General features: G+C 40.4%; 1 protein-coding gene across 1 annotated transcript; it reads right to left on the reverse strand.

The window, feature by feature from the left end:
- On the reverse strand, positions 1–25437 carry zgc:162472 (transcription factor TFIIIB component B'' homolog). The gene is made up of 40 exons (XM_030743229.1): positions 25332–25437; positions 24491–24690; positions 23763–24399; positions 23578–23681; positions 23396–23461; positions 23069–23221; positions 22794–22927; positions 22022–22053; positions 20896–20958; positions 20753–20807; positions 20355–20489; positions 20033–20266; positions 19867–19930; positions 16488–16497; positions 14214–14413; positions 13486–14122; positions 13301–13404; positions 13119–13184; positions 12492–12650; positions 12218–12351; positions 9751–9845; positions 9614–9668; positions 9251–9385; positions 8929–9162; positions 8759–8822; positions 8510–8672; positions 8297–8403; positions 7393–7762; positions 7099–7233; positions 6693–6732; positions 6486–6599; positions 3156–6385; positions 2907–2955; positions 2636–2789; positions 2406–2544; positions 2282–2315; positions 2093–2194; positions 1439–1709; positions 1022–1328; positions 1–927 (listed from the first exon to the last, which is right to left on the reverse strand). The coding sequence occupies exons 2-40, from the start codon at positions 24682–24684 to the stop codon at positions 829–831; spliced, it is 9078 nt and encodes a 3025-aa protein (XP_030599089.1). The 5' UTR covers positions 24685–24690; positions 25332–25437; the 3' UTR covers positions 1–828.

Here is a 25437-nt window from a genome sequence, read left to right on the forward strand (position 1 = left end):
TAAGTGACCACGTAAGGATACTTTTTAATCAGATCTTACAGAATTACATGTTTCACTTTCAGTGTAACCCTTCAGATAGAAAACATTTTTTTTTTTTAAGTATCAAACAAAATAGACACTGCATAACTGTGCAAATTACTGTCAATAATCACAATATTGACACTATATACAAACATATTAACATGTAACACAGACACTGTTATAGATGGACTACCTATGTTCTGAATGGGTTCCATTTTTTAAAAAAATGGAATTTCATCTGGTGGCTTTATTTTCCACACAAATCACATTTCTAAAGTACACAGAACAGACATAAAAAAAAAAAGTCTATACACTGAAATGTACAACTGTACATGATCTCAGTCTACTAAATTATGTTTTTCTTCCTGAGGTCAAAGTTATCTGAAAATGGAGCAAAAATGGACAAAAATCTTTAAAAATTATTTGCTACTGTATACAATATTTACAAATTCACAGCTGCTTACAAAAAAAAAAAAAAAGGACATCTGAGGTTTGAAATATAATGAAAAATTCAGCAAACGCTGCCACTGCTTCAGTCAAATTATGATTCACAAATGTTTGTTGTACAGAACCTCAATTCTTTAATATTTAACGTTAATAATTTAAATATTCAAACTAATGGCAGTTTAAAAGGTAATTTTAGCAAATTGGTACTTCAGTGCTCGTGCTTGCAAAGGTCAAACTGTATTTGTCAGTACAGTAAATAAAGAATTACAACTCAAAGCAAACTAAATCTTTCAGTTATAAATTTGTGTTTACAGAGTTAAAAATTTGAAAAGCCAAGCAGTTTGCAGGCTCCACTGGCTTTTATCCCTCCTCCACTTCTGTAAAAATGTCACTTAAGAAGTACTGAGACACACCGGTGGGCTCCTCATCAAGAAAGCTGCTGTCCATACAGTCACTCTGCTAAGAAAGAACAAAGCAAAGAGGACATCTCCATGTGAGTGCGTATGAATCCCACTGAATTAAGACAGCTTCAGTTCATCTGCACCTTCCTTACCTCATCCGTACACTGTAAAGCGCTAGGAGCTGGATCCAATCTGCCGGTGGTCTGCTCGACTTCCACTGCAGTTTGTGTTAGCAGTGTCGTCGATGTTGGATGGGTTTCCTTTAGTGGCTGCGCCAAAATTTGTGTGGAATCAACATCGTGTGATGTGGAGGCTACAGGCTTTAGCAAAGATTGTTTTCCTTCAGCTAATGGAGTTTTAACCTTAGATCTCTTGGAAGCTGGTTTTCCAGGTGGAAGATTCTGCGAAGGGGCGATTTTGTTTGTTACAGGAAGCGAGGAAAGGGAGTCTCTGGGTTTTCTGTTAGGTATTAGGAAAAGAAAACACACATGCACACATTTCACATTAATAAATAGAAGCCGAAGTGATACCTGAACAAATTATTCAGAATGAAACAGTTCTTCACCAACCTCTGACAAGTAGACTCCCTACTCCGTGAACTTTGAGCTTCTAAGCTGCTGTTAGTGCCGTTCCCATCTGTCAGAATATCCTCATCAAGGCTGTAATTTCCAATTTGTGGATCAGTGATAGCATCATAGGGTTTTGGCTCCACAGAAGGCATTGAATGTGTCAGGTCCTGGGTGGTGATTGTGTGGGTGGGAGCTGACTCTGCTGCCTCAGCTGACAGGGTCTTGCTGGTTTGTTTCCTCCTCACAGAACTGGACTTAACCTGCGGTTTTGCTGGTTAAAACGTTCAAAAAGTGTCAAATTTCCATAAAATGCATTTGATGAGTATGTGCAGTGCTGTCAGATGTTTGCATACACTCATCATGGGCGTGAATGTCATGGTTATTTGGGGCTGTTAATGATTTCTTTGATCTGTTCTTCTTCTAAGATGGAATTGGTTTGGATTTTTAGAGAAAATCCAAACTAATTTCAAACTTGTGCACCCAATTTTTGTTTTTTTAAACTCATTAAAGATGTATGCTGTGCAATCATTCCACCTTGGAAAAAGAACAGTTCAAAGAAATCATTAAAAGTCCAAAATTACCAAGAGATTAATGCTCATAATGGATAAACGTAAATGTTTGACCACAGTCACAGAGTATTTATCTTCTACATACCTTTTCTTCCAGTGTCTGTATGTCTTGGCTTTGTAAGGGGTATTTCAGTCTCATTACTGCCCACTGTATCTGGAAACTTTGGTGGATGGTCTGTAGTACTTTCTGCTCAATTAAAGAACAAAATTCACATTTGATCTCAACAATATGACATTAATCATTAGCTTAAAAGTGACAGCATGAGTCACTTACCATGTGGATCCACTGTTTCCTCCATGGTATGACCCTGGTGGGTGAGAAAAACAAAATGTGTGAAAAATACTTTAAAAAATACTTAATAAAAAGTAACTACCAGTTCCTTGCGCTCTCAACTTACAATCAACGCAGATGGGCCTGGCTCAGTATCTTTCACATTGTCGAGGCCCATCTCACCCTTCTTCAATGTGAACACGGGTATGGAAACATTAGACAGAGACCCCTCTCCTGCTGCTGCCACACTCTCTCCAGAAACACTGCTGGAGATAAAGAGTGGTACAAAATTAGACACCAAGCCAAACAGACTATGTGCCCACCTGGACAGGTAGTTGATTAAAAGCATAAACTAACCTTGGTTGAGGTATTGATGACTCTGTTACAGAAAAACCAGAGGGGTACTCAATAGCACTGTGCACCAGCTCCCCTGATGAGGACAGCGGGATCTCAGTCAGAGAGAGGATGAAAAATGGTTCATCTGGATCTGAAGGCACCTGCTCTGGCAGCACTGAAACAAAGTTTGATGTCAGTTTTAAATAAAAGAAAAAAAAAGAAGATGCAAGAGGAACAGTGCAAACTTTGAACAAAATTTAAGTGATATGCCTGGAATATATGGCTGACTTACTGTCTTGAAATATTGGATAACTTTGGATGTCTTTTGTACTTGATTCATTCTAGGATTAAGAGAAGTGAAGAGAAACATTTGAACAAAGTCAGAAGTGGCTTACTACCACATGCTATTAACTTACAGTACATAGCAAGGCTTTGCACAACATTAACCTAACATTTGGTTGCACATCTGGTCAAAGGGTTAAAGACAAACATGTATGAAACACTGCAAACATATGAAATGCTTTCTCCTGAGTACTCTTACCTGGGTAGAAGGTCCTTCTGTCACACAAACCAGAGGGACTTGAGAATTGTTTGTAGGGGAGTCATGTTCACTTTGTTGCTCATTAACTTGTGCCAAGCAGCCAAGAGAAGAGTCAGGATCAGATGGATGGGATTCTTTACTATTTGAGGTGTCTAGCGCTGAGCAGACTTCTGCATTTAATGAACAATGTCCTGATGGAAGGTCTTTTTCTGGGACTTTTACAGGTGTCCGTGCATTATTATTGTCTCCGGGCTGTTGTCCTGATGCTATATTTGAGATTGTATCAACATTGCAGTGTTGTGCAGATTCAGGGATATCAGCTGGCTGTAGTTTCGTACGGGCAGTTCTTGTGGATGATCCTAAATTAGGTTTTGGTTTGACCTTGGGAAACCGCCGGGATCTTTGTGGGACATTTTGTTCCAAACTCACTGAGCTTGACACTGGTCCACACACAACATCTGTCTTTTCCTTCTCTGTTGAAGAAAACTCCTCTGTGTATTTATGAGTAGAGCCCAATTCCAGAGATGGTTCAGAAACCGAACCAGTATCAGGACTTTTAGATTTTTCTGGAAAGTTAGGACTGCAAGATGGCTGTGCTTCCACATCTTTCGTTTTGTAGTCAGTGGATTCAGGCGCACAGGTTTGGCTACAGGATTTCTCTTCAACCTGCATGTGTATGACAGGGTCCTTTCCAGCTTGTGAGACCGCGACTGCCGAGTCAGGAGTCACCACATCTTTACAACTACTCTCAGCTGTTCCAACACCGGGCACATTTTTTTCAGGTTCAGATGACGACTTTGTGTCACCGATGACCTGATCCATACTGAGTTCAACTTGGGATTCAGAGAGATTCTGGTTTTCGGGGGCACTCTGATCTGAAGTCGCTGCACCCAAGTCTGGCCTTACGTTTGTCTTTTTCTCCTCATTTGCTGACGGTTCCTCCAAGAGTGTAAGACTAGAAACTACATTCACTGATGGTTTTAAACCTGAAGCAGGATCAGTGTTCTCACTCTGTTTTTCAGAGGACGAGGTGTGTGCTGGTTGTGGTTCCACATCTGAAATTGTTGTTTCAGGCAAGCTTGTATTTTGAGTTGAGTTTGTGTCTTTCTCTACAGCCTGTTTTGTGGTTTGAGGTTTACACCTTGAAATTCTTGAGGTCTGTGCTAGATTCGGTTTAGGTTTGACTTTTTGCATGCGACTCCTTCTAGACTGGCAAGCAGCTGTGACTTCGCTCACTCCTTTTTGCCTGACAGGTAAATCCTCTGCAGGTGAAACACATGGAGGTGGTTTTTCGGTGCTCTCTTGGCCTCGGTCTAAATCTGTGCATGACTCCCGTTCAACTTCTGTGACCACCAAGTCAGACGTTGCTGAATTATCAATAACAGTCTTGGCAGTTCCAACATAAGACTTAACCTTGTCCTCTGTGGGCTCAAATGATTTCTTTGTGTCAGTGACCTGATGCTTTCTGAGTTCAAACTGGGATTCAGAGCTCTGGTATTCCGGGACACTGCAATCTGATATTACTGCACCTACGTCTACTCCATGATCTGTGCTCTTCTCATTTGCTGACAGTTCCTCTCTCGGTATAAGAGTAGAATCTAAATCCAATGTTGGTTTTAAGACTGCAGCAGAATCTTCACTTTGACTTTGTTGTTCAGGGGAAGATGTGCGTGATGAATGCGGTTGCGGATCCACTACTGTTGGTTTGTGAAATCTGGGGTCTTGCGTTGGGACTGGGTCTCTCTCTTCAGGCTGCTTTTGAGTTTCGGGTTTAAATTTTGCAGTTCTTGATGTCTGTGGTAGATTTGGTTTGGGTTTTAATTTTGGTAATCGAGTTCTCCTCATCTGAGAGGTAGATACAACTTCACCCTCTTTTTGATTTACGGGTAACTCGTCAGCAGATGTGGGAAACACAGGAGGACGGTCACTGCCTTCTTTTACTGGGGCTGAATCTACATTTGCCCCTCGTCCAACCTGTGACACTGTGACTGCTGAGTCAGATGTCACCACCTTATCACAGCTACTCTTAGTTGTTCTAACATGGGATGTCATTTTTTCAACTGTGAAGTCAGAAGCTGACCCCGTGTTACTGGCAGGCTGCTCGCTATGTTCAAACTGGGATTCAGAATTCTGGTTTTCTTGGATACTCTGTTGTGGTCCAGCGCCTGACTTTTTCTCCTCATTTGTGGACAGCTCCTCTGGGAGTGGAAGAGCAGAGCCTAAATTCAATAATGGTTTTACTGAATCGGGATCTGAGCTTTGACACTGTTCTACAGAGGTGCTGCATGTTGGTTCTGCTATTGCTTTTTTTAAGTCTCTTTCTTCAGGCTGTGTTGTGGTTTGAGGTTTAGAGCTTACAGTTCTGGAGGTCTGTGACAGATTTGGTTTAGGCTCGACTTTTTGCAACTGACTTCTTCTAAACTGGCAAGTATTTGTGGCTTCACTCTCTCCTTTTTGAGTGACAGATAAATCTTCTGCAGGTGAAACACATAGAGGACGTTTATCACCGCTTTCTTTGGCTGGGGGTAAATTTGAACATGACTCTTGTTCAATCTCTGGGATGAATGAGTCAGAGTTTGGTGCATCCTTAAAACCAATCTCAGCAGTTTCAACAGGTGAACCAAGTTTTTCATCTGTAGGCCCAAATAATGTTTTTGTCTCTCTGGTGGCCTGATCCATACTGGATTCAAACTGGGACACAGAAGAGCAGTGACTCTGGATCTCTGATGTTGCTGCACCTGATTCTACCCCATCAACATCTGGTTGACTGCCAGATGGCTCTACTGTTAGCTGGACTTCAGCAGAGGAAATGTCGCTTTTTAGCATTGCTGGAGAACAGTCTGTGATGTTGGGAGGGACTGTGTGGCTTTCTTCAGCTGTCCTTACTGCAGATATCTCTGACTGGGATTTTGGCTGTGCAGTCCTGGAGCTTCGGCCAAGGTTGGGTTTAGGTTTCACCTTGGAGAAGCGACCCCGCTTGGATTGTGGAGTATTTTTGTTTGAGCTCTCTGGATTTGGCTCATCACCGGTTTTAACGATGGACATTTCACCACTGTCGGTTATGCTATCTTGTTGTTCCGCGGTAGCAACAGTTTCTGATGTCTGAGTGATGTCCTGCCCAAATGTAGATACAGAAGGAGTGGCACTTTTCTCCTGTACAGCAGGTTTTGAAGTGAGCTCTTTTTCCAGGTGGCTGGTTTCATTCACACCAGCTGATGCATCCCCTGCAGCTAAAAATAATGGCACATTTTACATTAATTGTTGCTTAATCTAAGAACAAATTACATCATTTTCCAATATAAGGAATCTTGTGGCATCAGTCTCTCTAACCTGTTACATGATCCGGTATAATTATTTGATCCTGAGCCAACTGAGAGACGTGAGTCAGGTTTCCAATGGTCAGCAAGGTTTGAGCGGCCTCGTTGTAACTCTGATCGTCAGACACTGAAATAAAAAGGCACACAAACATGTGAACTTTAAATCTGAAGATGCATATAAAATTCACAAGGAGCAAATTGTAATACATCTGCAACATACCTTCTTCTGCATGTTCTGAAGAAATAAACTCTATAACATCCTGCAAAGCAAACACACATATTATAAATAACATTAAAAGCTCCCCTTTCTAACCACAACAGCTGTTAAAAGATGTTTTATAAAAATATGAATTACAGTTGCCCTAATGATGTTTCATTTTCAATTTCTTCCTACATGTCACCTGATACTACAACATAGTAAAGAAATGTACTTAAACTGAAAATGGAGACATTGCAAAAACAAAATAAGGGGTTGAACTTAATTAATGTTGGTCCTTTAATAGATAAAATTCTATCATATTTTCAAGGTTAGACCTCTGAAATGATAATCATTAACCCCAGATCTGTTTTTAGGAGTTAATTATTTAATTAAATTGGTACTACCTTCACAAGCATAGGTCACTTACAATCAACAGGTCCAACTGATGTTCACATGGCTCAGCTGACCCTGTTTCATGCTGTGCCTGCTCACAAGCAGAATCGGGGCAAAGTGCATCTTGGGAAATGCCCAAAACATCAGGCATAGTGGCCAAGATATCAAGCTACAGGGGGCATGGGAGGAGTCAGAGGAAAATTGGAATGTAAAACCATGCACAAATAAAAAGTAAACCAAAACACAAAAATGTTTGCCATGGAAATTATTTGAAAATAAAAAGAATGATTGGTGTTTTTGTGCAGCATGTGATTTGTGTTCGTCATACCTCAGCAATTGTCTCATCCACTTCTTTAATCTGAGGACGAGGTGTGTGCAGGCCGGCAGGCACAAACACAGGAGCACTGCTGTCTTTACTGGGGCTACCTGCGAGTTCCACCTCCTCCACTTCTTCATCCTGCCACTGATGACCCTCATCATCACTAAATTCTGTCTGAGAAGCTGTGAGGGTGACAAGTTTAGACTTTTTGGATTTGGGGGCTGAATCTGGCTGTGGTGAGACTCTCCTCTTGGCTGCCTGCTTGGATTTAGGTTTGGCAGCAGAGGCAGTGGACGGTGTAGCTTCAGATGCAGAGGAGCGTACTTCCTCTTTGGCCGGGTAAGTCAAGGGCTTCGTGGGTTTAGGCACTCTACCACATCTACAAAACAAATTTGATCACAAATGAAAAAAACGGTATTAGAACAGGTAATTTGGAAAATGGGAATGTACAGTGCTTAACGCACTTATTAAACCACCACCCAAAGAAAGGTTTATGCCATGGCTGCCCTGAATTAACAGTACTGGTAATTACCAAAATCATTTTTTTTTTATGTTTCTGTAATAGTTAATGCCCCAGTTTGTGCAGGCTCTTTAATAAAACTTATATTTTAAATGCTAAAATATAAATATTTTAGCATTTTCAAATTTACTGTTTTACAAGTAAAGCAAAAAAAAAAAACAAAAAAACAATAAAGCACTTTTTTAATTAATATGTCAATTTTGTTATTCACTTGGATTCCTGAACAGAGAATTTAGTTTTAGTGGTTGAATGATGTCCAGACAGATTTCTAAAATATGTGGGGTTTTTGGTTTTTATGACAGGTGGTCTAATAAATTTGTTAAGCGCTGCATTTGGACACAGTGTCAGAATGGGAGTTGTTTCAGTGAAGATATGTGAAGAGAACTCTTGTACCTGGTGGGTCTTGGAGGTTTAACAATGACATCCTCCTCTTCAGAGGAAATGTCATCATCGGCTAACTCCACTCTGGCGTGGCTTAAAGATGATGCATCTTTATTTACCTACAGTAAGTTTCAATAAGGCAAAGTCAAGATATAAAAAAAGACTTCATGGGTTTCAAACACAAAAAGATGAAATAACTTCCTCTGTAGAAGTTCCACTACTCACACTCTCCTCTTCTTTATCCGATGAAGTATTTTCAGCTGTTGTACAAGGTGCAGGTTTTTTACTCCATTTGCAGCCTAAAGGTAGTAGTGGTTTTGGTGCTCTGCCTCGTGACAGTTTAGCTGGCTTCACTGCAGCTGTATTCACATTTTGAGTTTTCTCAGACCTAAATATGAGAAAAAATTAATGCCAATGAATACATACAAAGAATAATTGGGTGTTTTAAAGCAATATTCTTGGAAGTGTCATTACATGTCTGAATCTCTGTGGCTCTGAGGAAGTCCTGCCTCTGTGTCTTCAGGTACGCCGTCCTCACCTGAGAATTTAAAAGCAAAATAAAATGAAGCAGAAATCAAACGTTACCATGAAATTACAAACCCACATGTTCTGTAACAATCAATCAAACTGCTTATAGCTCGTACCTTGCTCAGTGCTCACTCGTTTGTTTCTCTTGTCATTCGGTTCCTCATCCAGAGCAGTTTGGCTTTTTTTCCTTTTGCCTCTTTTTGTCTTAGCCTCAGAAACAGGAATGTCTCCATCATCACAGAGATCCTCATTCTCTTTCTCCCCTTCCTCCTCCACCAAGTCCAGAACCTCATTCTCATCCTCCTCATCTTCCTCCTCCACATCACTCAGTTTGCTTGCAGACTTTCTGGCTGTAGAGGGAAAGAAAGCACAAAGACTTTTGAACTGAGACAAAATGAACTGCCAAATATTCATATGCAATCTACAATAAAATTTTACCTTTTGTCGCCTTCTTGCCCTTTTTGGATGAGTTCTTCTCTCTCAGCGATCGGAGTTTCTTCTTGCTTTTCTGATATTCTAAAATTTTTTCTAACAGCTTAGAGAAGTACTCTATATCCAGTTTGCGCCTCTCCCCTACAAAACAATCATCAGCCAATTAACATTAAAACTAAAATACACACATGGAAAATGAATCATTTTGTTATTTTGTAAAAGAAAAATATTCTGCAGATCATTTAGAGCCCATATTTACTTAAAAATAAAAGAAAAAATATTTTTTTGTATAGATAGATAATTCACATTTTACATGGCACAGAGCTGTGTATTTAACCTGCTAAACAAAAGATGTAACTAAATACTCACTGATAGCTTTATCAACCCTCCAAGAATTCTCTCGTTCTTCTTTCTTGAATTTGTTCTAAAAGATCACATTTAAAAATGCAGTTAATATAAATTATTTCTGTGCATTTACATCATCTATATTTGTACTCATCACTGACCTTTATCTCTGATCGAGCTCTGTGTGGAAACAGTTGACAAATCATGGAAAAGTCTGTCCCCACCATGCTAACTGCCAGGAAGAACATGTCTGTCTCTGATGAAAACCAAATCAAAAGGAAGATTCACAAAAAAGGCACCAAAACAAAATATTACATACACCATCACAATGCTATATGATCAGCCACAGCATTGACTGTGTTGTTATAATCCAATGTTCTGCTAGGACCTTGGGTCCTGATTCAATTGGATGTTACTTTAACACATACACTCCCAACTATTACTGCAGACTGTATATAAAAAATGGCGTCTAGATCTGAAAGGCTGAGCCAATGCAGAAGAGCCTTTACTGACAATATTTCTGTACTGACTGTAAAAGCATGTTCCTACTACTCACTTGTTGTGTGATCAGTTAAACACTTCCATAGTGAGTTTAAGATCTCACTTGCTAGTTTCAAGTTTTATGGAATACAACATAATGTTAACTTTATGAATAATGGTCCCAATTAAAAAAAAGGAGGACACAGCAAAGTACAGTTTAATGTGCGCCTACCTTCTAATTAACCTGTCATTATCACATAAACATGCAGTGTCTCAGATTCACCTTGCTAATCACATCTGATGAAAATGCCCAACTTGAGGCTTCAAAACAGGACTTTGCTAATCATGAGATTATACATGAAAACGTTGATTTATTTCAGTAATTCCATTCAAAAAGTGAAACTTGTATATTATATTCATTCATTGCAACTTTGATGATTATAACTGACAACTAACAAAAACCCCAAATTCAGTATCTCAGAAAATGAGAATATTGTGAAAAGGTTCCATATTGAAGACACCTGGTGCCACACTCTAATCAGCTAATGAACTCAAAACACCTGCAAAGGCCTTTAAATGGTCTCTTAGTCCAGTTCTGTAGGCTACACAATCATGGGGAAGACTGCTGACTTGACAGTTGTCCAAAAGATGACCTTTGACACTTTGTAAAAGGAGGGCAAGACACAAAAGGTCATTGCTAAAGAGGCTGGCTGTTCACAGAGCTCTGTGTCCAAGCACATTAATAGAGAGGCGAAGGGAAGGAAAAGATGTGGTAGAAAAAAAGTGTACAAGCAATAGGGATAACCGCACCCTGGGGAGGACTGTGGAACAACAGCCATTCAAAAATGTGGGGGAGATTCACAAAGAGTGGACTGCAGCTGGACTCAATGCTTCAAGAATCATGTCTTGCACACAGACGTATGCAGACATGGGTTTCAGCTGTCGCAGTCCTCATGTCAAGCCACTCTTGAACAAGAGACGGCGTCAGAAGCGTCTCGCCTGGGCTACAGACAAAAAGGACTGGACTGCTGCTGAGTGCTCCAAAGTTATATTCTCTGATCAAAGTACATTTTTAATTTTCTTTGGAAATCAAGGTCCCAGAGTCTGGAGGAAGAGAGGAGAGGCACAGAATCCACGTTGCTTGAGGTCCAGTGTAAAGTTTCCACAGTCAGTGATGGTTTGGGGTGCCATGTCATCTGCTGGTGTTGGTCCACTGTGTTTTCTGAGGTCCAAGGTCAACGCAGCCGTCTACCAGGAAGTTTTAGAGCACTTCATGCTTCCTGCTGCTGACCAACTTTATGGAGATGCAGATTTCATTTTCCAACAGGACTTGGCACTTGCACACAGTGCCAAAGCTACCAGTACCTGGTTTAAGGACCATGGTATCAATGTTCTTAATTGGCCAGCAAACTTGCCTGACCTTAACCCCATAGAAAATCTATGAGCTATTGTGAAGAGGAAGATGCGATACGCCAGACCCAACAATTCAGAAGAGCTGAAGGCCACTATCAGAGCAACCTGACATAACACCTGAGCAGTGCCACAGACTGATCGACTCCATGTCACACCGCATTGCTGCAGGAATCCAGGCAAAAGGAGCCCCAACTAAGTACTGAGTGCTGTACATGCTCATACTTTTCATGCTCATACTTTTCAGTTGGCCAACAAAAATCCTTTTTTTGTGTTGGTCATAAGTAATATTCTAATTTCCTGAGATACTGAATTTGGGGTTTTCATTAGTTGTCGGTTATAATCATCAAAATTAAAAGAAACAAACATCTGAAATATATCAGTCTGTGTGTAATGAATGAATATAATATACAATTTTCACTTTTTGAATAGAAATCAACTTTTTCATGATATTCTAATTTTATGACCAGCACCTGTATAGAGCCTATGTTGCAACAGCCACCGCAAAATAACAATGTGATCCACAACACAATAAAAACTGCTCAGGATAGAGTCAATGACAAAGAGCCTAAGGACCCAGCCCAAAAACTCAAAGACTCCAGAATATCTGTGGGATGGAAAAACAAGCCCCATTACACAACCCACAAATCTGCTTCAAACATCTCATAATTCTGCTCCGCCGGGCTGGAGCTAATTTGGTAGAACCTATACAAGGTTATATAACTTATAGTGTTTCACCTTCACTGGTCCAGCGTTTTGCATGATTCAATTTCCTGAAACTTGAGTAAGTCGTAGTGGAGCCTCGCTCAAAGATGGGGTCTCTATTCTCTGCTGGGTTCGGCCCTTTGGCTCGCTGGACTTCCACAGTTAAGCTGAGAGACAAACAAAAGCTCCAAGGTGAAAGGGTGTTATAAAGCCAATAAATGGTTCCCAGAGACGGCAATATCACAATAACAAAGCCATGTTTTTAATTAAAAAAACATAATAATAACATGGTCTACAAATGTCTAACCTCTCTTCATCAATAATCAGTGAGCCATCTTCTGCAACTTTGACTTGTGGAACCATAAGTGCTTCTTCTTGCTCTTCATCTGCCTCTTCCTCTTCCTCTTCCTCCCTGTTGCTCACGGTGTTAAGGGGGACTTCAGGTTCCTGAGCCTGCTTTGGAGACCTTAAGAGGTTAAAAAAAAAGAGAATAATCAGACTGATTAAAAGCAACTGGTATACAAAATTTCTTAACATTAGGAAATAAGTTGCAAAACACACTGGTTACAATGTACTGTTGCATCAATTTGTAGAGGTTTGTATGTGGTAAAGGTTCAAGCATTTAAACCAAATTCTCTGTCATATCAGATAACATTTGGCTCAGAAATGTGTTTTCGTTTTCTCTCTTTTCTTCCCCCATAATACACTTTTGCAGTGAAAAAGTGTGTTTCTCATACATTTCAGGAGCAATGGATTAATGCTCAGGAATTGTATACAGTGACAACATAATTCATTTGTAGTCTTTTATATTCAATTGACTTCTAAATGTTAACCAATCAATAAATGGTAAGAAAACATGACAGAAAAACATTTCCAATACTGAAGTGATGCAATAAAGAAACATGATTTAAGAATTATGAAGGGATGTACATACGCTCCTGTTCCTGGTGAAGGTGGGACCACAGTCTCATTCTCTTGAGTCGAGTCTACTAAACTAGATCTGCAAGCATTGAAAAATTCAGTTTTATCAAGTAAAATGGTGATTGATATAAAATATCATAACTGAACTAAATTAACATCACATAATAGCATGAGTTTAACAACACAGATACTCACGTCATGGGGTTAGACATGGGAAGATAATGGATAAGGTCCCTCATGGTCATTTTGGCAGGATCTAAATGAATCACCTTCGAAAATTCCTTAGCTTTCTTAAGTTTCTGCAAAATCAAATAAAATCCAGCCTTGCCGTTAACAAATCACGACACACTGAATCACATGACTAAATGATCACAACTCACCTTTTCTTTGCGTCTCTCTTCTTTGAGCAACTCTCTGAGCTTTTGGGCCTTCACAAGCCTCTTTAAGTCTGATGGGTCATTCAGGAGTCTGCTCAGAGAGAGTGCTGATGGTGTCAGTGAAAGCACACTTTTTGACGTTACAAGAGTCTTGGCCTTCTCTGACAGTTCAGTGGATTCTTTGTCTGGTAGGGAGGGTCTATCTGGTGGTCTGGGAGGAGCTTCCTTAACTTGTCTGTCTGAAATGTTTTCTGACTGTTTGCTACTGTCTGCTGGAAGATGGGTTTGTTCTACCGAGTGCACAGCTGGGGAAACAGCTGAAGGCTCTGAAGTGTCCAAAGAGATGGAGGTGGGTTTATGTTGCATTTTAGGCTGCTTGATGTCTTCTGAAGGCCTGCGTCGCCTTGGGGACTGGAGTCCCTTAGGAGTTGCTGTAGTTCCAGTTTGGCTGGATGTTGTTGGCTTCTCAAGGTCTGAGCCAGAGCATTCAACAGATGATTGAGAGGCTGCTTTGACAGGAGACTTTGGTGTCCGAGACAGAGTAGAGGAGCGGCCAGGGGCCACTTTAGGCTTAACAGAAAATCGTTTCCTTCTTTGGACAGTTGAGCTGGTACCATCCACATTTTGATCACTACCGTCCCTAAACAGCAGCAAGAAAAGTTTTTGTTGTGAATCATAACAAAGCATTAAGGCTTCAAAAACAATTAAAAGACACTTTGCATCTAACTCACCCCAAAGCTGCAGCTTTTTCTGTCAGGGTCACGTTGGGCTTATCTGTCAGAGCAGCAGCATTGTTACGCTCGCCAGTCTCTCTCGGGGCCTCACTGGCCTCCTGATTTGCTGTAGGGGCTTCTTGGGGTGTTGATGCTGGTCTCACTGCTGTACTGACATTGGGACGCACACTAAATCTCGACCGACGAAACATTTTGACCTGAAAGTTCATAAAGAAAATGTATTCAGATAATTTGAAGGTGCTCTGAAAAACAGATGTGCTTTACAGGACAATAGGCACATGTCGGTGCAGCTTTTACTGCACCAACTCTGCTATTTATATAGATCTTTTCAGGACATTACTTGCTGAATAGAAATTCAAACATGAAAGACATCTATTTGGATGGAGTTTGGCACCAATTTAAAATTGCTCTACCTCAGTGTTGAGAAAAAAGAAACGTATTCCTGCACCGTGGATATGTTCCAGCTGCAAAACGGTAAACCATCACTTAACTTCCTCCAGAAATAAACTCTTCTTTTACTGACACAGGCTGACCTCAGCTACTTGGTTGACAAAGCTGGTGACGTTCAGAGTCGAGAGCCCGTTAAGTATGACTACAAATCACACGGAAATACCGACAGACGTCGAATAAGCTAACAAACCTCATTTAAACGAGTGCAAACACCATAAAATGCGTTAATAACGGAGGGGAAAGAGTCGAAAAGTGAACGAGCTGGGCCCAAACTCGGATAACAACACTTTTAAATGTGACGCTCTGCATGAGCTGGCCCGCCCTTTTCCTAAGGTTTTGAAGCTAAGACAGCTCCAGTATTATTTTTATCGCGTCTACATTTGTTAATATACTTTCAATAACGTACCTGGTCAAGAATATATCGTTTTGTGGGAGAAATAAGCCTTCATTTATCGACGAGGAGTGGTAAATAGCGGACCCCATGCACACACTACTCGGCCATGTTTGTTACTGACGTAATAGTTTCCTGAGTGAAAAGGGTTATGGGAAATGTAGTAGGGTACTAAAGAGTTGGATGAGGTAAGAATATACTCTTTGCAAGCAATCATCTCGATGCTTTGTTCAAGGGATTTAAGCCTTTATTGTTACAGCTGTGGTCAGACGTTTACATGCACTCATCGCAGGCATGAGTGTCATGGTACGGAACCCCACAAGCGACATGGGAGGAGATCTCGCACAAATACAGCTTTTTTTGTTTCTCCTTTTCTTTCCTTCCAATGTCCCTTGCGGGGTTCCGTACACTCTGTATCGTGTTGTCAAATTTCTTTTATTTTAAAAAAAGAATTTATTGAGTTTCAGAAATGCAAGTATACAGTGAATAGTATACAAGAAAATAAAAACAAACAAACAAATGAGCCAAGTGAGCAGGGGTTATCTACTTTAAAGAAAAAAGTTGTAAGTGGAACATAAATTTAAAGTTTTGATAGTCTTTTTATTTATTGAATCACCACGTAATTTAAAATAATGCTCCTTCTGAATGCTACAAAACAAGGGGTTCTATTACTGAATTTACTTTTTTATGATTAAAGAACTTTGCCAGAAACAAAATCAGGTTTATTAAGATGTAACGTTTACTTCTTTCTTAGCATAATTATGAAAACCAAAGACAACTTTTTCCCAGCATAAAACAAAATCTATGAAGAGATGATCAATAACAAGTCTGCTGAGGTCTCCCCAAAATTGTTTGGTGTGTGAACAACGCCAAAATAAATGAACCACTGTTTCTGGGTGGGAGTTACAAAAAGAACAATTTGTATTGATGTCTTTCTTGAAGTTTGTAACAGTGTAACATCCATCTATCCATCCTCTTCCTTTTAGCCTGTTCAGGGTTGCAGGGGGGGCTGGAGTCCATCCCAGCTGTCATTGTAACATTTGTGAAAAATTTCATATGATAACTCCATAACCCTTTAACACCGGATGTGCCGTCACCAACTATCACCCGGTAACTGTACTGTACTAAAGTAGATTTTTCAGGTACTTTCACTCCCTACATTTTTACACAAATATCTGTCCTTGCTACTCCTTACATTTTCAAAACATACTCATTACTTTAGGTTTAACTCACTGTTTACTGGCACTGTCTTCATTGCTTTCTGCAGACAGATTTGCCTGACATACACTGTTGCAAAGGTATTCAATCGCCCATTGAATGGGTCGCTCTCAGGAGCTCAGTGAATTCCAACACTAAAACACCTTTGGGATGAATTAAGAGTGGAGACTGTGAGCCAGGCCTTCTTCTCCAACATCAGTGTCTGACCTCACAAATGTGCACCTGGAAGAACAGACAGATCCACAGATGATGCCATATCCTTCCTCCTCCACAAGACCCTTTCACACATAGACACTGGTAAGGGGAACTATGTGAGAGTGCTGTTTGTAGATTACAGCTCAGCATTCAACACCATAGTTCCCTCTAGGCTGGTCTCTAAGCTGCTGGACCTGGGCCTGGGCCCATCCCTGTGCAGGTGGGTTCACAGCTTCCTGACCAGCAGACCACAGGTGGTACGAGTGGGTCACCTCACCTCATCCTCCCTCACCCTCAACACTGGATCCCCCCAAGGCTGTGTGCTCAGCCCTCTGCTGTACTCACTGTACACCCATGACTGCGAGGCCACGTCAGAGTTCAACGTCATCATCAAGTTTGCTGACGACACTGCTGTTGTGGGACTAATCTCTCACAATGAGGAGACAGCCTACAGGAGAGAGGTCTCCCGCCTGGAGAACTGGTGCCAGGAGAACCACCTTCTGCTCAACGTCAGCAAAACGAAGGAACTGATCGTGGACTTCAGCAGGAAGCAGCAGAGGGACTACCATCCACTTGTCATCAGTGGTGCTGAGGTGGAAAGAGTGGACACTTTCAAATACCTGGGAGTGACCATCTCACAGGACCTGTCCTGGACTCATCACATAAACATCACTGTGAAGAAGGCCAGACAGCGTCTCTACCTCCTCAGGCGGCTGAGAGACTTCAAGCTCCCACTCAAGGTGCTCAGGAACTTTTACACCTGCACCATCGAGAGCATCATGCGTGGGAGCATCACCACCTGGATGGGAAACTGCACCAAGCAGGACTTTATGGCCCTAAAAAGGGTGGTTCGTTCAGCTGAACGGACCATCAGAACCACCCTCCCCAAACTGCAGGACATTTACACCAAGCAGTGCAGGCTGAGGGCCATGAAGATCCTAAAACAGCCCAGCCACCCCGGACACTCACTCTTCTTCCTGTTCCCATCAGGCCGGCGTTACCGCTGCCTGAGGACTAAGACTGAAAGGTTGAAGAAGAGTTTTTACCCACAAGCCATCCGTCTGCTCAACTCTGAGCCCTAACTGGACCATTATTGCACAATGTAAATATTATAATTTATAATCTATAATTCCACGTAAAAGTGTGCATAGTGTATAGTATAGTATAGTATAGTGTATAGTGTGAATTACTTTTTTATTTTTATTCTTCTTCTTCTTATTTATATGTGTGTGTATATGGTTGCAGGTACAAAATACATTTCACTGTGCATTGTACTGTGTATAACTGTGCATGTGACAAATAAACACTATCTTAATCTTAATCTAATCTTAAGAATGGTCAAAAATGTCCATAAACACTCCTAAACCTTGCGGAAAACCTTCCCAGAAGAGCTGAAACTGTTATAGCTGCAAAGAGTGGGCCGACATTATATTAAACCCTATGCATTAAGAATGGGATGTTACTGTTCTTGATGATTGAGATGAAATTTGACAAGTGTTGCTTCATTCTAATTGTTTATTTATGCATTTTCATCACAACATACAAATTAAGAAGAAGAAGAAGAAACAGCCTTTATTGTCCCACAGAGGGGAAATTTGGGTGTAACAGCAGCCGCAGTTATTATAAATATAAGTAAAAATATAATAATTCACACTATTAAGAAAAGAATATAAATATATATAAAATCAACAAACAAGATTAACCTTAATACTACTAATAATAACACTATATACAATGTACATGATGTGCCTGTGTGTTGAACCTTAACAGGCCGGACTATTTACAGTATATTATATATTATCCTACATTGTGTAGGTTATTGTGGTTTTTGTTGGGAGCAGTGATGATTATAAAGTCTTACAGCTGCTGGGAGGAAGGATCTGCGGTAACGCTCCTTTGTGCATTTAGGATGCAGCAGTCTGTCACTGAAGGAGCTCTCCAGCTCAGCAACAGTTTCATGCATGGGATGGGAGACCTTGTCCATCAGTGATGTTATTTTGGTCAGAGACCTTCTGTCTCCCACCACCTGCACTGAGTCGAGAGGACATCCTAGGACAGAGCTGGCTTTCCTGATGAGCTTGTCTATCTTCTTCCTCTCAGCTGTAGATAAGCTGCTGCTCCAACATACTGCTGCATAGAAGATGGCTGATGCCATCAGATTCAAAGAATGAACAAGAAACAACAGTTAAAACAGGGTCCCACTGGTCATCACCACCTCTGCCTGTAGCCGGGTCAGACCTTGCATTTCCAAGACTTTGATGCCGATCTGAAAAACAATTAAATAGTCCAGTCATGCCGTGTGGTGCTCATTCATATTCATAAGTTGAAAATTGTGCCCATATTTGGCTTTAAAGCTGTTTTCTTTCTTCTCTGTGTGAGTGTGTTTGTGTGTGTACTTGATGTAAATTCTGAATATGTATTGTGACTGGCAGCAGGATCAACTCAAGGGTGTCTACAGGGAGTCGGGAAAATATGGTGCAGGGGTTTTATTGACTACTGCTGGGCTGGGTGCTCTGTGAGTACACATACACACAAATTCATTTTCCTGTTTTTTTTGTGTGTTTATGTTTATCTTTTAAACATATCTGTTTTTTTTTCTCAGCATTTAAAAAAAAAAAAAAAAAAAAAAAAGGAATCCACTTATCTTGGCCCCCCTGTTGCCGCAGCTATTTGCACTGGGTGCAGCCATTGACTGGTTACAGATCACTTATTGGCAGAATTAACAGTAAGTCTACACACCCATGACATCATAATTTTTTTTTTTTCTTGCGTTTTTGGCCACAGCGGCTTTTGTTAGCAGTGGAGAGTGACAGGAAATGGGGGAAAGATACAAGGGAAGACACGCAGGCAAATTGGCGACAGGCCGGGACGCGAACCCGCGCCGCCCACACCGCAACGCGGCATATGTATGTGGTCGCCGGCTTCACCACTAAGCCACCCAGGCTCCCCATGACATCATAATTTTAATTAAAAATATTTAACATTTAAAAACAGAGTGCATAGAATAAATCCTTATCAAACATTATTCGTTATCAAACGCTTCACTGCTTTAGTTTTAGGTGATTTTACTCAACGGAACATGATTTTAAGTTCCAGAAAACTCCCATTCACTGCTAATGCATGGGGTGTACTACACCATATTTATTCCAACGCTTTAGTAACATTATCAAATCCCTGCTCTCTGCTTGTTGCAATTAATTGCACTGCAGTAGGGTGTTGGACTGTTGAGCTTGGCTGGTTGACTTTGATTTCTCCATAAATAACTTCCTCTTCTTTATCCTATGAAGTATTTTTTAGCTGCTGTACGAGGTGAAAGCAGAAAAAATAGTAAAGCACTTTTTTTTTTACAAAGAATAATTGGGTGTTTTAAAGCAATATTCTTGGAAGTGTCATTACATGTCTGAATCTCTGTGGCTCTGAGGAAGTCCTGCCTCTGTGTCTTCAGGTACGCCGTCCTCACCTGAGAATTTAAAAGCAAAATAAAATGAAGCAGAAATCAAAAGTTACCATGAAATTACAAACCCACATGTTCTGTAACAATCAAACTGCTTATAGCTCGTACCTTGCTCAGTGCTCACTCGTTTGTTTCTCTTGTCATTCGGTTCCTCATCCAGAGCAGTTTGGCTTTTTTTCCTTTTGCCTCTTTTTGTCTTAGCCTCAGAAACAGGAATGTCTCCATCATCACAGAGATCCTCATTCTCTTTCTCCCCTTCCTCCTCCACCAAGTCCAGAACCTCATTCTCATCCTCCTCATCTTCCTCCTCCACATCACTCAGTTTGCTTGCAGATTTTCTGGCTGTAGAGGGAAAGAAAGCACAAAGACTTTTGAACTGAGACAAAATGAACTGCCAAATATTCATATGCAATCTACAATAAAATTTTACCTTCTGTTGCCTTCTTGCCCTTTTTGGATGAGTTCTTCTCTCTCAGCGATCGGAGTTTCTTCTTGCTTTTCTGATATTCTAAAATTTTTTCTAACAGCTTAGAGAAGTACTCTCTGTCCAGTGTGCGCCTCTTTTCTACAAAACAATCATCAGCCAATTAAAAATAAAAATAAAATACACACATGGAAAATTAATCATTTTGTTATTTTGTTTCCAAAACAATTGGATTGTGGAAAATGTCAATAAAAAAAAACAATTTTCTGCAGATCACCTAGAGCCCATATTTACTGAAAAATGGTCCAAAAAAACAAACAAACATATTTTTGTATAGGTAGATAATTCATGGCACAGAGCTGTGTATTTAACCTGCTAAACAAAAGATGTAACTAAATACTCACTGATAGCTTTATCAATCCTCCAAGAATTCTCTCGTTCTTCTTTCTTGAATTTGTTCTAAAAGATCACATTTAAAAATGCAGTTAATATAAATTATTTCTTTCTGTGCATTTACTTCATCTATTTTCTTTTACTCATCACTGACCTTTATCTCTAGTCGAGATCTGTGTGGAAACAGTTGACCAATCATAGAAAAGTCTGTCCCCACCAGGGTTATAATAGTTTTGGATTTTACATTATAGTTTAGTTTTAGTTAGTTTTTACTTTTTTTTCTCTAATTCAGTTAGTTTTAATTAGTTTTCAGAGTGGTTTTGCTCGTTTTTATTAGTTTTTATTTTTGGTTTCATGCTTAGTTTTAGTTAGTTTCAGTTAGTTTCAGTATTAGTTTTAGTATTTTCATACCTGATCAGGTGCAAGATTCAAGGCGCAAAAGTGACTATTGTGTAATGAAAACTTGACAAAAGATACAGTTTAAAGAAATATATTCAACAACCAGCTGTTCACAAGACATGCTAAATGTGTGTAATATTAAGGACACACATGAGCATAACCAGGGAGAAACAAAGAAAAACATGAACTCCGAAACTCAATAAATTCTACAATAAACTCCACAATAAACTTCAGCATCAGTGCAGCAGATTAATAACGCCTACATGTGGTGTTAAACAAAAACAAACTCTTTGAAGGAGTCAAAGCTCAAATCCAGCTGCATCCTGATGTTCTCACCACCTGAAGCTGCTTCTGTTTAGGAGCTAGCTTGGTTAGATGCTCGCTAATTAAACCTGCAGGGTCTTTGCGGCCTCTGTACACAACCTACAGAAGTTGCCGACCTCATGTCCGCATTTATGCTTGTGTAGCTGGATTGTGTGTGTTATTACCTTGTGGTCGTGTGCAGGTGTTTGTACTCAAAGAACCTCCATACGGGACTCTGCCGCTTTCTCGGCAGACCGCAGCAATTACTTTGCGGACCAGCGCGGTGAGCGCACGCACATGCGCACTCACACAGTTGTCCTGTGGCGCTCCCAGCTTAAACTCCGAGAGCGGAAACAATGATTTCATATCAATCCACAAGGCTTAAAATGAAAGTCAGTTTATCGATAATTTCAGTTAGTTTTAGTTAGTTTTGTAAACTCACAATTCAGTTTTAATTAGTTATCGTTTTTTCCTTTTAATTATAGTTTTTATTTATTTCAGTTAACGACAATGTTTTTTCAATTTCAGTTTTCGTTATTTCGTTCGTTTTCGTTAACTATAATAACCCTGGTCCCCACCATGCTAATTGCCAGGAAGAACATGTCTGTCTCTGATGCAAACCAAATCAAAAGGAAGATTCACAAAAAAGGCACCAAAACAAAATATTACATACACCATCACAATGCTATATGATCGGCCACAGTATTAAAATCATTCACATGTAAAGTGTACAACATTGAATGTTCTGCTAGGACCTTGGGTCCTGATTCACTTGGATGTTACTTTAACACATACACTTCCGATTACTGCAGACTGTATATAAAAGATGACTTCTAGACCTGAAAGGCTGAGCCAATGCAAAAGAGCCTTTAGTGACAATATTTCTGTACTGACTGTAAAAACATGCTCCTACTACTCACTTGTTGTGTGATCAGTTAAACACTTCCATGGTGAGTTTAAGATCTCACTTGGTAGTTTTATTGAATACAACATAATGGTAACTTTATGAATAATGGTCCCCATTAAAAAAAAGGATCACACAGCCAGGTACAGTTTAATGTGGGCCTACCTTGTAATTAACCTGTCATTATCACATAAACATGCAGTCTCTCAGATTTGCCTCACTAATCACATCTGATGAAAATGCCCAACTTCAGTTTTCAGAACAGGACTTTGCTAATTATGAGATTATATACAGAATGTATGCTGCAACAGCTCCTGATGACAACAGCCAGAATAACAACGTGACCCACAACACAATAAAAACTGCTCATGATAGAGTCAATGACAAAGAGCCTAATTTAATACTGTGGCTAACTGCCGTATATCTAATGACTTATATTGTTTCACCTTCGCTGGACCAGTGCTTCGCACGGTTCGATTTCCTGAAACTTGCGTAAGTCGTAGTGGAGCCTCGCTCAAAGATGGGGTCTCTATCCTCTGCTGGGTTCGGCCCTTTGGCTCGCTGGACTTCCACAGTTAAGCTGAGAGACAAACAAAAGCTCCAAGGTGAAAGGGTGTTACAAAGCCAATATACAGTTCCCAGAGACGGCAATATCACAATAACAAAGCAATTTTTTTTTTAATTAAAAAAAACATAATAATATGCTCTACCAATCTCTAACCTCTCTTCATCAATAATCAGTGAGCCATTTTTTGCAACTTTGACTTGTGGAACCATAAGTGCTACTTCCTGCACTTCATCTGCCTCTTCCTCTCCTTCCCGTTTGCTCACAGTGTTAAGGGGGACTTCAGGTTCCTGAGCCTGCTTTGGAGACCTTAAGAGGTTAAAAAAAAGAGAAAAATCAGACTGATTATAATCAACTGTATACAAAAGTTCTAAACTTTAACCAATCAATAAATGATAGGAAAACATGACAGAAAAACATTTCCAATACTGAAATGATGCTATAAAGAAACATGATTTAAGAATTATGAAGGGATGTACATACGCTCCTGTTCCTGGTGAAGGTGGGACCACAGTCTCATTCTCTTGAGTCGAGTCTACTAAACTAGATCTGCAAGCATTGAAAAATTCAGTTTTATCAAGTAAAATGGTGATTGATATAAAATATCATAACTGAAATAAATTAACATCACATAATAACATGAGTTTAACAACACAGATACTCACATCACGGGGTTAAACAAGGGAAAGAAATGGATCACGTCCCTTATGGGCATTTTGGCAGGATCTAAATGAATCACCTTTGGAAATTCCTTAGCTTTCTTGAGTTTCTGCAAAATCAAATAAAATCCAGCCTTGCCGTTAACAAATCACGACACACTGAATCACATGACTAAATGATCACAACTCACCTTTTCTTTGCGTCTCTCTTCTTTGAGCAACTCTCTGAGCTTTTGGGCCTTCACAAGCCTCTTTAAGTCTGATGGGTCATTCAGGAGTCTGCTCAGAGAGAGTGCTGATGGTGTCAGTGAAAGCACACTTTTTGACGTTACAAGAGTCTTGGCCTTCTCTGACAGTTCAGTGGATTCTTTGTCTGGTAGGGAGGGTCTATCTGGTGGTCTGGGAGGAGCTTCCTTAACTTGTCTGTCTGAAATGTTTTCTGACTGTTTGCTACTGTCTGCTGGAAGATGGGTTTGTTCTACCGAGTGCACAGCTGGGGAAACAGCTGAAGGCTCGGAAGTGTCCAAAGAGATGGAGGTGGGTTTATGTTGCATTTTAGGCTGCTTGATGTCTTCTGAAGGCCTGCGTCGCCTTGGGGACTGGAGTCCCTTAGGAGTTGCTGTAGTTCCAGTTTGGCTGGATGTTGTTGGCTTCTCAAGGTCTGAGCCAGAGCATTCAACAGATGATTGAGAGGCTGCTTTGACAGGAGACTTTGGTGTCCGAGACAGAGTAGAGGAGCGGCCAGGGGCCACTTTAGGCTTAACAGAAAATCGTTTCCTTCTTTGGACAGTTGAGCAGGTACCATCCACATTTTGATCACTACCGTCCCTAAACAGTAGCAAGAAAAGTTTTTGTTGTGAATCATAACAAAGCATTAAGGCTTCAAAAACAATTAAAAGACACTTTGCATCTAACTCACCCCGAAGCTGCAGCTTTTTCTGTCAGGGTCACGTTGGGCTTATCTGTCAGAGCAGCAGCATTGTTACGCTCGCCAGTCTCTCTCGGGGCCTCACTGGCCTCCTGATTTGCTGCAGGGGCTTCTTGGGGTGTTGATGCTGGTCTCACTGCTGTACTGACATTGGGACGCACACTAAATCTCGACCGACGAAACATTTTGACCTGAAAAGTACATAAAGAAAATGTATTCAGGTAATTTGAAGGTGCTCTGAAAAACAGATGTGCTTTACAGGACAATAGGCACATGTTGGTGCAGCTTTTACTGCACCAACTCTGCTATTTATACAGATCTTTTCAGGATATTACTTGCTGAATAGAAATTCAAACATGAAAGACATCTATTTGGATGGAGTTTGGCACCAATTTAAAATTGCTCTACCTCAGTGTTGAGAAAAAAGAAACGTATTCCTGCACAGTGGATATGTTCCAGCTGCAAAACGGTAAACCATCACTTAACTTCCTCCAGAAATAATAAAGTAATCTCTTCTTTCACTGAAAAAGGCTGACTTCAGATACTTGGTTGACAAAGCTGGTGGCGTTCAGAGTCGAGAGTGGCCCGCCAGACGCCGAATAAGCTAACAAACCTCATTTAAATGAGTGGAAACACCACAAAATGCGTTAATAATGGAGGGGCAAGAGTCGAAAAGTGAACGAGCTGGGCCCAAACTCGGATAACAACAACACGTTTAAGTGTGACGCTTTGCATGAGCTGGACCGCCCTTTTCCTAAAATTTTAAAGCTAAGACAGCTCCAGTGATATTTATATCGCGTCTGCATTTGTTAATATGCTTTTAATAACGTACCTGGTCAAGAATATGTCATTTTGTGGGAGAAATAAGGCTTCATTTACCGACGAGGAGTGGTAAATAGCGGACCCCATTCACAAGCTAATCTTCTTCTTCTTTGGTG

Source organism: Archocentrus centrarchus, chromosome 12 (genome assembly GCF_007364275.1).
Source record: "Archocentrus centrarchus isolate MPI-CPG fArcCen1 chromosome 12, fArcCen1, whole genome shotgun sequence".
Classification (NCBI taxonomy): domain Eukaryota; kingdom Metazoa; phylum Chordata; class Actinopteri; order Cichliformes; family Cichlidae; genus Archocentrus; species Archocentrus centrarchus.